At 35.4% G+C, this 15,846-nt stretch overlaps 1 protein-coding gene across 2 annotated transcripts; it reads left to right on the top strand.

Moving 5' to 3' along the window:
* The first annotated feature begins 7,459 nt into the window (after positions 1 to 7,459).
* LOC145118933 (lon protease homolog 2, peroxisomal-like) lies at positions 7,460 to 15,241 on the top strand. Of its 2 annotated transcripts, none has more exons than XM_079054591.1 (17): positions 7,460 to 7,737; positions 8,443 to 8,555; positions 8,738 to 8,834; positions 8,984 to 9,153; positions 9,597 to 9,688; positions 10,816 to 10,995; positions 11,086 to 11,169; positions 11,248 to 11,375; positions 11,470 to 11,671; positions 11,758 to 11,964; positions 12,287 to 12,417; positions 12,726 to 12,939; positions 13,285 to 13,626; positions 13,718 to 13,912; positions 14,125 to 14,373; positions 14,685 to 14,786; positions 15,029 to 15,241. In XM_079054591.1, the coding sequence occupies exons 1-17, from the start codon at positions 7,631 to 7,633 to the stop codon at positions 15,110 to 15,112; spliced, it is 2,697 nt and encodes an 898-aa protein (XP_078910717.1). In that variant the 5' UTR covers positions 7,460 to 7,630; the 3' UTR covers positions 15,113 to 15,241. The 2 variants fall into 2 exon arrangements, with proteins under 2 accessions (XP_078910717.1, XP_078910716.1); XM_079054590.1 differs by having other exon boundaries at positions 11,083 to 11,169.
* The last annotated feature ends 605 nt before the right edge of the window (positions 15,242 to 15,846 follow it).

Raw genomic sequence — 15,846 nt, 5'->3', positions numbered from 1 at the left:
GTTGATATAGTGAGGAGAACTCACCTCTCAAGTAGCTCTAACCGATAAAGTCAACTCAACCAAAAGCAGCTCCAAATCCAACACCTACATCCACCGATGACTTACTTCCATAAATTCTCAAAATACCCCCAGAGGTCAAGCTGGTCAACCCTTGGTCCAAGTCAAAGTCAACGGTCCTTGTTGACCCAACTCGTCGAGTGCAGCTAGCAACTCGTCGAGTTCCTTAAGAGTTCAGAAGGTCATAAAACCCTCACTGACTCGCCGAGTTTCCGACCAACTCGTCAAGTCTAAGCGTGTCCAAAAGTCGGGAAAAACCCTAGTTGACTCGTCGAGTCACCCCACTGACTCGCCGCGTCCACGACAATCTTCATCGGACTCGCCGAGTTGACCATGCAACTCGCCGAGTCCCTTCAGTCCATATCCATACAGATGCTTATTAAGCCATCTTAAGGTTCTATATTGCAGATCCAGCCTCCCAAGGCATGTTTATCACGTAAAGTTGCAGACTTTACGTGCATGCATGGCTCTAAAGTCTTATAATGACAAAACCAAGCTTTTAATGGAGTTTTACACTTGAGGAGATGTTCATACTTGCCAAAACTGAAAACTTTATGGACTTAGAGGCCAAGGAGAGTCCAGATCTGAAGTTACAACTTCAGATCTTAGCTTATACCCATGAATGGCTTCTTATTATGCTAGAAAAGCCCTAATCTTTAACCAAATGAGATCTAGAATGAGATGAGGTCAAGGTAACGACTTTATACCTTCCACTAGATGCCAACTGAGGTAGATATCGGATCCACACAAGTTCCTTGCTTCTAGTCACTTGATCTCCAAGCTCTTCTCACCAAGAATCCTCTTCCAAAGCTTAAAACACACAATGGAGCACACACACACGTATTAGGGTTTTGTTGAGCACTTACGGGGCTGTAAAGAGGCTGAAGGAGGCTTATGATTCTTTAAATAGGGTGCAAAACCCCGAAAATTAGGGTTTCATCCCCCAGCTCCTACTCGTCGAGTCCTATCTTAGACTCGGCGAGTCGATCACTTAAACACGTGGCTAAAACCCGCTCCTACTCGACGAGTCAGGGAATCCAACTCGTCGAGTAGACCTTGCAATATGAAAATTAAAGCCATAAAATTAATACCTGAGAGTCGGGGCGTTACAGTGGTGGTACGGTGTTCACCGAGTCCACCTCGGATTCGCCGAGGGCTGCCGACCACCACTCTATCGAGCCTTATAAGATAATATAGTTAGGGAAATTAAGTAAATAAATTGGGCTTTCAAAGAAAACAATCATGTTTTCAGTTTTTGAAAAAATAATCATTTTTTCGGGATGCCCTCATTCCTTAGTAATATTTATATTCCGGAGTTTTTTTTTTTTTTTTAATTTAATTTTCAAAGAAATATTTTTATTTTTTTTAGGATCCTGAATGCTATATTTCGAAATGTTTAATGTCATTTTTTTTAATAAAATGTCTAATTGTATGCACTAATATCGTATATAGTTTACATTACTATATTTTTTAACTTTTTGTTAAATTTAAGTAAAAGACGAATTTTTTTTTCTCGAAATTTCGGAATTGTTCTTCGAAATTCGGACATGTTCTTGAAATTTCGGATTTTTGTGTTCCAAAATCTAAAATATTAGTATGAAATGTTGGTTCGGAATCCGAAATGTCGTTCCGGAATCAATCAAAAAAATGTTTTTTCTTTGTCCGAAATGTCCATTTCAGACAAAATGGTTATTTTTGCTAAAAAAATGGTTATTTTCTTCAAATACACATTAAAAAGTGGTTAGATTATTTAATTTCTCATATATTAAATATTTAAAAAATCATTACTAGAAAAATGCTATATTTTTTTCTGTTTAAATCTAAAACTTTTATTTTCCAAAAAAATTGCATTAATTGTCAAGATATTGAAAAGGTTTAAGATGTAAGACTCTAAAAGAGTTTTTCTTCCCAATTCTACATGACAACATTTTGAGCATGCCTCGAAATCCTAGCATAAAGGTTGAGCTAGATAGTATGATTGTATCTAATTTGTTGTTGCAATTTAATTCTTTATATATGTCATGTTAATCATAAAGGTCATATATATATATATATATATATATATATATATATATATATATATATATATATATATATATATATATATATATATATATATATATATATATCGTACGTCTGACAGTTGGTAAATTTAGGTCAAATTCATCGACCGAAACATAACAAACCCTATTGTATTAAGACCTAATGTATGTACTTATGTGTGAATAAAGCGTGTTAAAGGATTATTACTAATAATTAATTTCAGTATATCTCAAAATATTCAACAAACTGACTATAGCTAACGAGGATATCAAAAATCACAAAAATGGATATTAATAATGACGTTAAAAATAAAATTTTGCATCGAGTATACTTAAGACTAGTTTATGATCAAATTGGATATATTATACTCTCAGGACTTCGTAGATATAAAGAACATCAAAAAAAATGTCGTATGAAGAAGTTATGTCCATTATAAGATTACAAATCAGTATAATATTGATTTTCTTAATAAACGAAAACTGAATGGATCCGTTGAGGTACTTGCACGCCTCATACGGAAATTCCAAGAACATTTTTGAGCTCATACATAAGTATAATATTTGATTTCATAATCACAATATTTTTAAAACATAAATTTTTCAAAGTCGCGAAAACTGTCGAATCGGGACGAGTTAGATGCAAAATTTAAATTGTCTTTTCCGGAGTTCTACATATCAGATTTAAGATCCATCTGACTTTTTGAAATCCTTGTACCCAAGACTATCATTCACCAACATTAGAAAAAAAAAGATTACGAGAATTGATCACACGAATGTAGAATAATATTTTAAGAAATTTATGAGGTCACAAGTATGACATCACCTTGAACTGTACAAAAAAAGCATGCATAGAATTGAATGACTAGCTTATTAATCTCATGCAATAAAAAATCCTGGCTTACCCACGTTTTTTTCACTCTGTCTCATACAAACTTACATTATTTAAAGCATGTGACTCCTAATGTTAGTTTTATCTCCAAGTACTACCATAATTGAATCTAGGAGTCAAAATCATCATGCAAAAGCCTTTCTTACACACCATCTCACCCTACCCATGTTTTCTTTCCCTCACTACATCTTACACTCATGCATGAATTAGTACATGCATGATGAGAAGTTATGACATTGCTTCCAATTATCCATCAAAGTATACTCAATTTAGAAACATAAATGGTCATCCATTGGAGCTATTTCATTTATATGTGAGCAGCTCCAAATCACACTCAAAATACTCTTTTTTTTTCTCTTTCTTTTTCAGTTTTGATTCACATCCCAAAAACACCTCCATCAGAGGTGTTGTTCTTGTGGTTTTCCGATGAATAGAGGAGCAGCAGCCCCTCATCCCTCATTTTTCCTTTTCTATCGAGCAAAGTACACAGGAAACAAATAGCAGCAAAGAGGTTGTGGGAGCAACCTATTGCCACCTCATGTTAACGACAATAGCCACCGTTGCTTGGTGTTTTGCTTTCTTCCCATTTCTCGCAACTGATCAGGAGCCTCTCTCGACCTTCCACTTTTTATTTAATCACCAAAATAGTTTCGGCTGTTTGAAATGTCGATTCTTGGGTCTCGATTGAAGCCTTGCAAAACCAAATCGATTTTCTTGTCTAAGCACGGGATCATGTAACAAAAGTGAGTCTTATAGCCCCATTTTATGTTTTTAATGATTTTGAGGGAAGATACATACTCATTTTGTTAAATATGAAAGTATGATGTTATTATGTGCTAGTTTATATTTTGGTTGCATGACAAAGTTCTTGGATTGTTAGTTGATCATTTAGGGTCTTATATGCATAAGTGATGTTATAATATAAAGAATCATGTTATGAGTCATATAAACCATATATGTAACATGTTTTGGGTGTTATATGTCCTAGTTAAGTTATTAGAAAAATAACTAACTCCTAAATGCTCACATGTCAATTTTATGTCATATTTATGAAAATAGTATGTTTCAAACATCCATAAATGGTGATAAACATACAAAGACTTCAAAAAAGATATTATACATAAAATGACATCCTAGAATGCTTATTTGTTTTTAGTATGAGAAATGGACAAATAAATGTTTTGACTAAATGAAATGTTATCTAATATATAAATACATGATTTTTGTTAAAAATATATGTTTAATGTATTCATATAAAACATTTGCTAAAAAGGGTCAAAATGTGTGATTTTTATGTAAAAAGGTTGTGATTATACATAAAAATGGGTTTTATATATAAAAAGTGTCAAAAGGTGTTGCAAATGATATTTATATAAATGGTGGTAAGAAAATCACTAACACAAATTTTTATATAAAAAATAAAACCCTTAAGACATTAACACTTGTTATCAAAACTATATATGTACATATTCATATTATATAAAAAATTAAATCCTAACGACCTTATGAATAGTGAACTTCTTATTTTTCAGACTTTTGTCACATATCTTTGTCTCCTTTGACACTTTTAGTCCATAAAATAACAAGTTTCCCCTTTTTACCTATTTGCCCCACTCATCTACTTTTCCATTAGTCATTTACCGTTTCCGTCTTTTTTAACTCATTTTGCTCTAAAAATACTAATAATATTAATTAAAATATGTATAGAAATGGGGTCCTTGCTCTTCACCGCTAACTACAATAATTTTTGCATTGTCATCACGATTTGTTTGCCTCTTGCTCACATGTGTTGATTTATATCCACCTGCTCCGGTTTCCTACACCGATTGAAGCCTCCCATGTCTCTGAATTCTTATTCTCTATGAAATTTCTTCACTTCTGCATCTTATGAACAATTTCTCCTCTCAACTACCTCCCCATTTCCCTTTCTGTTGAACATGGTGGTGTCGAATCGCTTCAGTCGACCTCTCCTTCACCAGAATCCATCGCTGCTACACTGTGCCAGTTCATGTTGGGTGATTCTGGCATCGCCTTTTATGGATTATGGCATTGCCTTTTGTGGATATCGGCTTCGCTTTTTGTGATAAATTTGTGGGATATGGTGCTGAGGCTGAAAAAGGTCAGGTCGTCAAGGTTGGCTCAACTCCTTTCTTTAATATATCGATTCTGTAATACCAAATCTGAAAAAGGTCAGTCAAGATCATATTTTTATGCTTCTAGACATCTTAAAACATCTGAAAGCGCAGCTTATATGGGCTGGGCCATGCCATACTCATAAAGGTCAAGACTTGGGACCAAAATGCTTCACAAATCAAGAACTAACAAGATATAAAGAAATGCAAGCCAAGTTTAGAAATTTATACCTATTGGAGGTTGCTAGATAGATGAGGATTCCAGATCCAAAGCTTCTTCAAGCTCTAAAGGTGATTCTACTTCCTTCTTTCTCCTTCAAGGTCACCAAAATGCACACCAAAGGTCAAGAATTCTCAAACAAGGGACTAGGGTTCGCTAAGATCGAATGAGGTGATGGAGGCTGATGAGAGAAGAGACTTGGAATCCTTATGATGTTTAAATAGGGCCCAAACCCTAAAAATCAGGGTTTGGTTACTTACCACGTACGCCCAACGTACAATATGTACGCCCAACGTACATGTCCATACCCATTATTTACAAAAATGCCACTATGGGACATTTTGCAACATTTATCATACACAAGGGCTAAAATGAAATAATCTTCATACTCAGGGTTAAATTTGGAATTACCTCAACATCAGGCTGTTACAAGAATGCTAAAAAACGAATTAGGGTTTGCAAAGGTTGAAGTTAGGGCTGGAGGCTGATGAGAGAAGAAGGACTTGGGGGTTAAGGTTGCTTAAATAGGGTCCAAACCATAAATATTAGGGTTTTAGGTTTTCATCACATACGCCCAACGTACCTGAGGTTACTCCCAACGTACACACTCCACTTCCACAGTTACGAAAATGCCACTAAGGGCCAAAATGCAATAAATTCTCATTTCAAGGGTTAAAAGTGGAATCACCTCAATATCAAGATGTTACATCTTTTGATGCCTCACTACTACAGTCCCATTTGTATCCATCGCCACCATAAGCTCCTTCATATACACCACCAACAGATGATGGATTACTTTATCGCCCATTGCTAATAATTTTCCTTCATTGTTGCTGGATCACTTTATTAATTCTAATGAAATTTTTGTTAGATTTTGGGTTTCAAATATCAATCAATATACTTGGATAATTCAAGGACCGTGTATATAAAACACTTTCCAAACTTTATGATTTTGACCTTATTGCCTGGGGTATCATGAAATCCGATTTGGGATAATCCAATGGATTTCAGGCAAAATCTGAGAGTCCAAAACAAAATACCTTGCTTTTTCGTGCTGTTAAGAGACATATTTGTAGACAGAAGAACCGATTTTCTTCAGATATTTATCTACAATGTTTAAATCTTCTTTTTTTATGTGTAGAGGATGTTGGTTTTAAGGGAAACGACAACCCCTTATGTAACTGGCACCAACCTTCGTTTTTTGGATGAAAAAATTTCAGTTGGGCCCATTTTCTCTATACAAATTATTTTTCGAGCTCTGTCCCTCAGAATACCACCAAGGGTGCCATCTCCGAACCCCTATGTTCCTAAGTCCCTATTAGTTATCCGACAATGCACTTCACACCTCTAGTCTCGGAATATAACCAAATGAACTCAACTTGTCTCGAACAAAATTCCGACTATACTAAATGTATTGATGATACTAAAATCACCAACAATTTTGAAAAAAAATGATATTTAAAAGCTAATCTTAACTTGTTAAAACTCATTTTTGAGATTTTAAAACAATAAAGACGAAGATAAAAGATATGTGGGGTTAATGAAAGTTTTATTGGAAATGAAACAAAAAAAATATAGTTGTTTGTATGTCTTTATATATAAAATTATTTTATCATATATTTGCAATTTATTTTTATGTACGTCTTTATAATAAAACAACACTTATAAATTAAAAAAAGATAATTTTGTGATATGTTATTATTTATATTTCAAATCCTTTGGTAGTTTATTTCATTTTTGCCAACCAAACACATTACAACTTAAAATTTCTTAAAATTATAATTTCTTTGAAAGTATTATTTAATTTAAACAACAATAAAGCTTGCTTGGGTTAATATTCACCTTGGTGGTTAACGGTTGTTTGATAGTTGTCTAACACCAAATCGAATAAAACAGAACACAACCCTGAATCTGACAAAGTAAGTGACATACCAAATCGAATCAAACACAAAACAACCCTAAACTCTTTTGGTAGTTGGTTTTGAATGACCATTTTTGGTCCTCAAAGTGGTAAAAAGGTCGGTTATGGAAAAAAGCAAAACATAAAGGGCTTAGATGTAAAATTCCAATGATTATCGATGAGAAAAGATATTAAAAAATTCAATGAATAGAAAGCCGTCGTAAAAGCAGCCAACGGACCATTCTTCTTCTTCACCAATTTATAGCCCTCTAAATCTCTAATAGATTCTTTTCATTTGTTTTACTTCCCTCAAATCCTATATAAACACGCACAGGTTTGTTGATTGATACACCAATTTCATTATATACAATTACATATACTTTTTCTATAATGGCGGAACCGGTGGAGCTTCCTAGTCGGATTGGAATTCTACCGTTTAGGAACAAAGTCTTGTTGCCTGGCGCAATTATTCGAATTCGATGCACTTCTCCAAGCAGGTGAATTCTTTGTTTTGTCTTTCGCCCATATTTATCGATTTTCTCCAAGCAAACCCGATGACTTTGTGTTTCCTCACGAAATTTTTGTTGCACAGTTGTCTTTGCATAGTTTAGGCCGATATTTGTGCTTTGTTGCTCCTTTTCCTGTTTCTTTAATTCACAGGAACATAGAGGAAAAGGAACAGGATAGGTTTCAAGCCTGATTGGTTATCTGTAGTAAAAATCCCTTTGTGTTATATGGTGGTTATAACTGTAAATCTTAGTGGTGTTATTGAAAATATCTTATTTTTATACAGCTATAAATTATAATTTCTTGCTGATAAACTTTCTCTGTGAAAGTGAGCTAGATGTATAGAGACACATGAGTAGTTGTTAAGCTGACATGTTTATTTTCTTTGTATGATTTTGCAAAATACTCTTGTAGATGTGTGTACTAGTAGAATTTAATGACTTTGATTAGAACATCTTCAATTATGCCATATGGACATATGATGGATCTATCTGCAAACTGAAGAGGTGCCTGAGTTGGTTTCACCTCCTCAAGACCAAGTTTCCAGAAAATAGAAAGATGCATAAGATTGATACCTGCTGTAGCTGAATCACACAAGGGCTTAGCAAATTCAGAATCCCCAATGTGACTGAAAGTTTGGGGGCTAGGTTTAGGAATGCTCCAGTCTAATGTGATTGGTATTCTGATTCCTGCAGTGTGAAATTGGTGGAACAAGAGTTGTGGCAGAGGGAGGAGAAAGGGTTGATTGGTATTTTGCCAGTTCGAGATGCTGCAGAGACACTGTCAGTGGGTTCCATGTTAACTCAAGGTGATTTTGATTACATCATTCATTGCATTTTATTATTTGTTATACAGGACAAAAATTGAAAATATTTAGGTGGGACATGGACTCTCTCTCTCTCTCTCTCTCTCTCTCTCTCTCTCTCTCGTGCAAGAAAGTCTGTTAACTTGCTAGAAAAAACAACTCTTATTAATCCTGTTGAGATGTAGGTACTGATTTGGGAAGCTCAAAGAATCAAACAGGCTTGTCGGATTCGCACAAGCTTGATGGGAAAAACCAACAAGAACCTATTCATTGGCATACAAGGTACATGGATAGCCATTATTGTTTATTTTGCGAAACCTTGGGTTACATGTCATTGTCATATAATATATGTTGAAGAAGTTTAATTTTGTAAATGTTGTCCACGTCACAACATGACATGACATGATCTAGTGTTTGATTTTTATTGTTAGGGGAGTTGCTGCGCGTGCATTACATCTATCTAGAGGAGTTGAAAAACCAAGTGGAAGGGTCACATACACGGTTGTTCTTGAAGGTCTATGCAGATTTAGTGTCCTGGAGCTTAGTACAAAAGGGACATACTCTACTGCAAGAATATCCCCTCTTGATATGACAAAGGCTGGTATACTCCACACACCATCACATTCCTTCTACATACATAGTGCTATTATTATACTCTCTTAAGTTAAATTTCCACGTACATGGATTTTAGGCAAACTAAGTGATAACTTTTCTTGTAGGGCAGGGCTACTTTTTTTTTTCTTTTTCATATGAATTTCTGCCAGAAGAAATATATATCTTTTATTTTTAATCTCACTAATCATGATTGAGTTATATACATTGCAAGATGCATTTATTTGTGTCTTGGATATGAACTTAATAGGAAAGTTTGTGGAACCATGGGGTTCCCAGTCCCATATAAGGAGTATTAGAAATGTAAAGTTACATGTTGCATATGGGATACGATGTTCAAGTTTATAGTCAACCATCTTGTAGGGTTATTTTAGACAAGGTTAAGTCACATGTGGAATACCTGATTTGCTACCCTTTTCTGATATTGACTAGAGATGGAGCGAGTTGAACAAGACCCGGACTTCATAGCACTGTCTCGTCAATTCAAAGTAACTGCCATGGAGCTTATCTCTCTTCTCGAGCAGGTACTCTCATTTCTATTTTTTTTTTTTTTTTTTTTTTTTAACATAATATCATCATCATGCCTTGTGTTTGTAACACATGAGGTATCATCTGCAACCCCCAGCCCATTATATTATTAGTTTTATGTCAGCATTTTGTCCTTTTTGCTTCATTAATTCACTTTGATACAAAATATGAGGTATCATCTGGTAGTGTCCTTGAGATGATGTATTGCTAAGCATTTATCTCATGGAACCATGGAATACAAGCTTGTTATTCTATAGCCATATGGTCCCCACATGGTTAGGAGGTGAAAATCCATAAATGAGGTCTAGACATCACTTTCCTTGCTTTGTGGACATTGTGATTTGGCTTCTTGATTTCACATCTTTAGTCGTGTTTTGATGAACTTGATTTCACATTCTTCATTCCTATGTTGTCTTATTTTGCTGCTGTCATGCACTAATTCAGTCATTATAACAAAAAAAAAAATTTCTAGTGAAGGAAAAGGAAAGTGGATTTTGAAGTCATGATATACTAGGTGTTGCCACCTAGGGGAGGAGCCCAGCTATCACTAAGCTAAATTATTGTTTCCTTGTTTTCCTAAACCAAAAACAAACTTCAGATAACTTGAACAGAAAATGAAAATAAACCATATTCAGCTATGGTAGATCTCTTTTAGTGTTGTGAAATCCAGTTGGCATATAAATTTGTCAAAAAAGTAATTCTGTCAGTGTTAACCTTCTCTTCCTGGGTCCACATGTCCATAAAGAGAAGAAACCAAAAAAGAAGCCAGTATTCTTTCTGCACTTCCTCCCTTTGTTTGTTTTATCATTTATGTTAATTTTTCTCCTTAAAAGCCCTGATTTTCAAATTTCAATGTACCCTGGCCATTTATTTTTCATAAGGCGCTCTCTGGATATAGGGGGGTCTGGATAAATGATCTTTAGAAAATAACGGCTCATCCTCCTGGGAACTGGAAGGAAAAAAATAAATGAGGTTAAATTTGTAAAAGGCTCATTTCCCGTCGTTGTTTCTGCATTAAGCAAAAAAGAAACAGCTGGGTATCTCTAAGCTTGTTTTTATATATATATATATATATATATATATATATATATATATATATATATATATATATATATATATACAGAAACAAAAAACTGGTGGGAGAACCAAACTTCTTCTGGAAACGGTCCCCCTGCACAAACTGGCAGACATCTTTGTTGCAAGCTTTGAGATAAGTTTTGAAGAGCAGCTATCTATGCTAGATGCTGTTGATGTGAAAGTAAGGCTTTTAAAAGCAACGGAATTAGTCGATAGGCATTTACAGGTAAAGCTAATATAGATGATGGATGCTCTTATTTATTGTGATTTTTATGAAAAGATGTGGCTGGTTTGATGGGGTTATTACTTGTAGCAGTCAATACGTGTGGCAGAGAAGATAACCAAAAAGGTTGAAGGGCAGCTTTCAAAATCACAAAAGGAATATCTTCTTCGTCAGCAGGTGTGTTTTTTTGTTATTCTCAGCATCAACATGTAAATTCAGTTTGAGTGTTATATATGCTTGATTCATAATAAACAGATGAGGGCTATTAAGGAAGAGCTTGGTGACAATGACGATGAAGATGATGACGTGGCTGGTCTTGAAAGGAAAATGCAAAGCGCTGGAATGCCTCCAAATGTCTGGAAGCATGCACAGAGAGAACTAAGGTCTAGCAGACTGCAGACATTTTATGTTGATGAGGCCTGAGGGAATATATATTTATGTAGTATGATTTTGAACATTTGACATGAATGTTGGCAGGAGACTGAAGAAAATGCAACCACAGCAACCTGGGTACAACAGTTCCCGTGTTTATCTGGAGCTTCTTGCTGATTTGCCATGGCAGACAAGCAGTGAAGAGGTGGAGATGGACTTAAAAGCTGCAAAAGAGCGGCTTGACAGTGACCACTATGGATTAGAGAAGGTGAAACAAAGGATCATTGAATATCTAGCCGTGCGCAAGGTTAGGTCGTCGACCCAATTATATCTAATTCAGTGTCAGTGTTCTTGTAAGCCAGGGAGTTTTGACCCAAATGTTTATTATTGCAGTTGAAGCCAGATGCGAGGGGTCCTGTGCTATGTTTTGTGGGGCCACCGGGTGTTGGGAAAACATCATTGGCATCATCCATTGCTGCTGCTTTGGGTAGGAAGTTTGTGCGCATATCTCTTGGTGGTGTCAAAGATGAGGCTGATATTAGGGGCCATAGGAGGACATACATCGGAAGCATGCCCGGCCGCCTCATTGATGGCTTAAAGGTCAACCTACAAATATATATCTATTTTATCAAATTACCTTCTCTTTGGCTTCCTATCATTTCCTAACTTTCATTCCTATGCTACCCAATCATATGACCCACACATTTCTTTACTTTTTTTTTTCCTCATTTTTATATTTTCTTGTAATCTTATTTTATTATGTTTGATTTTTTATTTTTGTAAATAAAGTTTATATATTGTAATTAAAATAACGTATGAAAAATTAATTGCTAGAGACCAACATCCAAACTACTCATTCCGTTGTACAGTTTATTTGTTTGTTTTTGACTTATACATTTTTTATTTTTTAATTTTATTTTAGAAAGTAGCTGTTTGCAATCCTGTTATGTTGCTGGATGAGATTGATAAAACGGGATCTGATGTACGTGGTGATCCTGCTTCAGCACTTCTGGAGGTTCTTGACCCTGAGCAAAACAAAACTTTTAATGATCAGTATCCTACTTCAAGATTTAGAGGAAATGTGACAAGACAACAAGTCTTGAAATCAAGATAAAATAATATTCTTTTTTTTAAAAAAAAAAAATTGAGAGTGGACCCGTTTGACTATAAAAGCTTGACATTCACCTAACTTATATAAGTTTCTGCAAAGCTACCACCACCCCTTGGATGCTTGCATGATCTATGAATGAATGTGAGCTTAATTAGAAATACTAGTTTCCATTGAAATAAGTTAATTGGCTTTATGCATCTCAAGTGCCCAGTTTGTTTGAATGATTGATTCCTTAATTCATGGGTTAAAGCTATTTGAATGTTCCTTATGACCTATCAAAAGTGATATTTGTGGCGACTGCTAATAGGGCACAACCAATCCCCCCCCCACTCTTAGACAGGATGGAAGTCATTGAACTTCCAGGATATACACCTGAAGAGAAGCTTCGAATAGCCATGCGCCACCTAATCCCACGTGTTCTAGACCAACATGGCCTTAATTCTGAATATCTTAAAGTTCCCGAGGTATACTATACCCTTTTTCTTATTTTTCTTAAACTTAAATAATAAATACTTAAATGCTAAAAATAGCAGCCCACTTTCACTTTCACTTTCACTTTCATTCATTTGTTTAATATGACAACTTTGTACCCCAATTATAGATATGTATGTATCCAAATACAAGGGTAATTTTTCAAAGCAGAGTGTTTTAATAAGAAAGAAAGAAAAGAAAGTAAAGATGCTATAACAAACAAATAAATGAAATGAAAGCATGTTGATACTGGTTGAAAAAAAGACATATTTAGCATATGTGAAATATGCATCCCCCTTTTTGTTGATTATTATCGAGACTGATGATGTATGTGGCAGGCGATGGTGAAAGTAATTATTGAACGATACACGAGAGAAGCTGGTGTGCGGAACCTGGAGAGAAACCTGGCGGCCTTAGCCCGTGCAGCGGCGGTGAGAGTGGCGGAGCAAGAGCAAGACAGGGACAGGGACAGGGAAAGAGTTGCGCTTAACAAAGACGTGCAACAGATTTCTTCACCATTGCTAGAGAGCAGACTTGCTGAAGGAGGAGGAGGAGGAGTAGAGATGGAGGTGATACCAATGGCAATGGGTGTTAACAATCATGAAATATCAAGTGCATTCCGGAGGGTTATTATGTCACCACTTATTGTGGATGATGAGATGCTGGAAAAAGTACTTGGGGTAAGCAAAGCACTAAGCATCATATGAAAAAGAATCAAGAATGTGAATATGGGGTGGGTCCTGAGTCTGTATTTTCTTACTTGTTGTGCAGCCTCCCAAATATGATGATAAAGAAACAGCAGAGAGAGTTTCAACTCCTGGGGTTTGTGTTGGTTTAGTCTGGACTTCCTTTGGTGGAGAAGTCCAGTTTGTTGAGGCTACATCAATGGTGGGTAAGGGGGATCTGCATCTCACTGGCCAGTTGGGTGATGTCATCAAAGAATCAGCACAGATAGCATTGACTTGGGTATCTCCTCTTTTACTGTCTGTCTTTTTAACCTTCTTCTTCTTATTTAAAAAAAAAATGGTAGTGTTGGCTTTTGGTTTGGTTTGTCGGATTCTGTTGGAATCCACAAAATCCTTTGACCGAGGGACTGTGAGCATTATTTTTAGAAGTGATGCCAAATAACAGAGGACTAAAATTGTATATAAGTGTGTGTGTGTGTGTGTGTTTATTAGGTAAGAGCAAGGACAGCAGAGCTTAATCTGGGTTGTGCAGAAGGAGAAGGCAATCTGCTTGAAGGGCGGGACATCCATATACATTTCCCTGCAGGGGCAGTGCCAAAAGATGGACCCTCAGCTGGTGTGACTCTGGTGACCGCACTCGTTTCACTTTTCAGCCGTAGACGGGTGCGATCAGATACAGCCATGACCGGCGAAATCACTTTGCGTGGCCTAGTTTTACCCGTAGGGGGTATCAAGGACAAGGTTACTCATTGCATTGCTATGTTTTTTTTTTTTTTTTTTTTTACAATATTTCTTCATTCCTACTACTCTCACCGCCTTCTATCATAGCATTCTACTTTCAGCAAAAAAATCACATTCTACTTTTCAATAATCTACTCAATTATAAGTTTATAACATTATAATTTGAATGTCATTGCTATAATTGGGTAGATTTTTCAAACTACAATGCTGGAATAACTGTCTTGTTATTTCTCGCCTTACAATATTTATTATAACTTTACAGATGTTTTAATTTTAATTTTAATGATTTTTTGTAACTCGCAATCGGGCAGGTGTTGGCGGCACACCGTAATGGTCTTAAGAGAGTTATCCTTCCAGAGAGAAATTTGAAAGACTTGGTTGAAGTTCCTCCAGCTGTTCTCGCTAGCATTGAGGTAAGTTTTTATTTTATTTTTTTAAATAAAAATAAGAACAAAATAAAAGAAAACAATATTCATTGCCATAATGGCTGGATTTCTCAAAGTATAATGTCCTTATAAGAATAAAATGCTATGAAACTAGGATGTTATAATAGACAAATAAGAAAAAGTATGTTGCTATTTCTTCAATCTAACTCTTTGACTAACAAGTAAAATAATTGTAAATTGACTTGGAAGTGGGTGGTTTCCTGCTGCAGATACTACTTGCAAAGAGAATGGAAGATGTGCTGGAACATGCTTTCGAAGGTGGGTGCCCCTGGAGACAACATTCCAAATTATGACACCATCTTTTAATTTAAGGATCTAACATATGTATTTGTATTCCCACTACATGTTGTACGCTTTATCATGCTTATACAAACTGTCTGTCTGTATGTATGTATTACTATATAAAAAAAAATACTTTTACACGTTTTAATGTGTATAAGTCATTCCTTTTATTTAATGCATTTTTAGTTCTCTAGAATATACTAAAATCAACATGTGCCCTAACCAAATCCAACTCTTAGCGTTCCACCCATTTCTTTGAGTTCAGGCGTTTTGTATAGTTGCGTTTTTTCTCAGCAACGGGTTGCAACTTGTTGTCTTCTTCGTTTCTTTCAGGAGTCGGGTCGTCGGGAAATTCTTGGGATGAGAAGATTGCAATTGGGTTTCTGGAACCTTTTGAGAAAACTGATTTCATGGATTATAATCCGGATTATCTTATGAAAGTTTTTAAATGTGTTGTAAGATTGTTGCACAGGGTAATACTGTTGTGGATAGTTTTGGTTTTGTTGGTAGTTTTGGTTTTGCTGGTAGTTTTGGTATTGTTGATAATTTGAGGTTTGAAATACTGGAGAAGAAAATGGAATATATTGACTTGAACCATTTTGTGTGGATTTGCGTCTTTTGCAGCCAACTTGTTTAGCTTCGCTTTGAAAATCCATTAAAAGTAACCAAAATAACTGAGTGAAGTATAAAATTTCTTAGAAAACACATTAGAATTAAATGAAGTGTGCAATATTCATCTTCATAA

This window comes from Lactuca virosa, chromosome 6 (genome assembly GCF_052849685.1).
Source record: "Lactuca virosa cultivar CGN04683 chromosome 6, Lactuca_virosa_CGN04683_v6, whole genome shotgun sequence".
Lineage (NCBI taxonomy): Eukaryota > Viridiplantae > Streptophyta > Magnoliopsida > Asterales > Asteraceae > Lactuca > Lactuca virosa.
The sequence above is the reverse complement of the archived record's forward strand: the minus strand, read 5'-3'. Positions and strand labels throughout refer to the sequence as shown.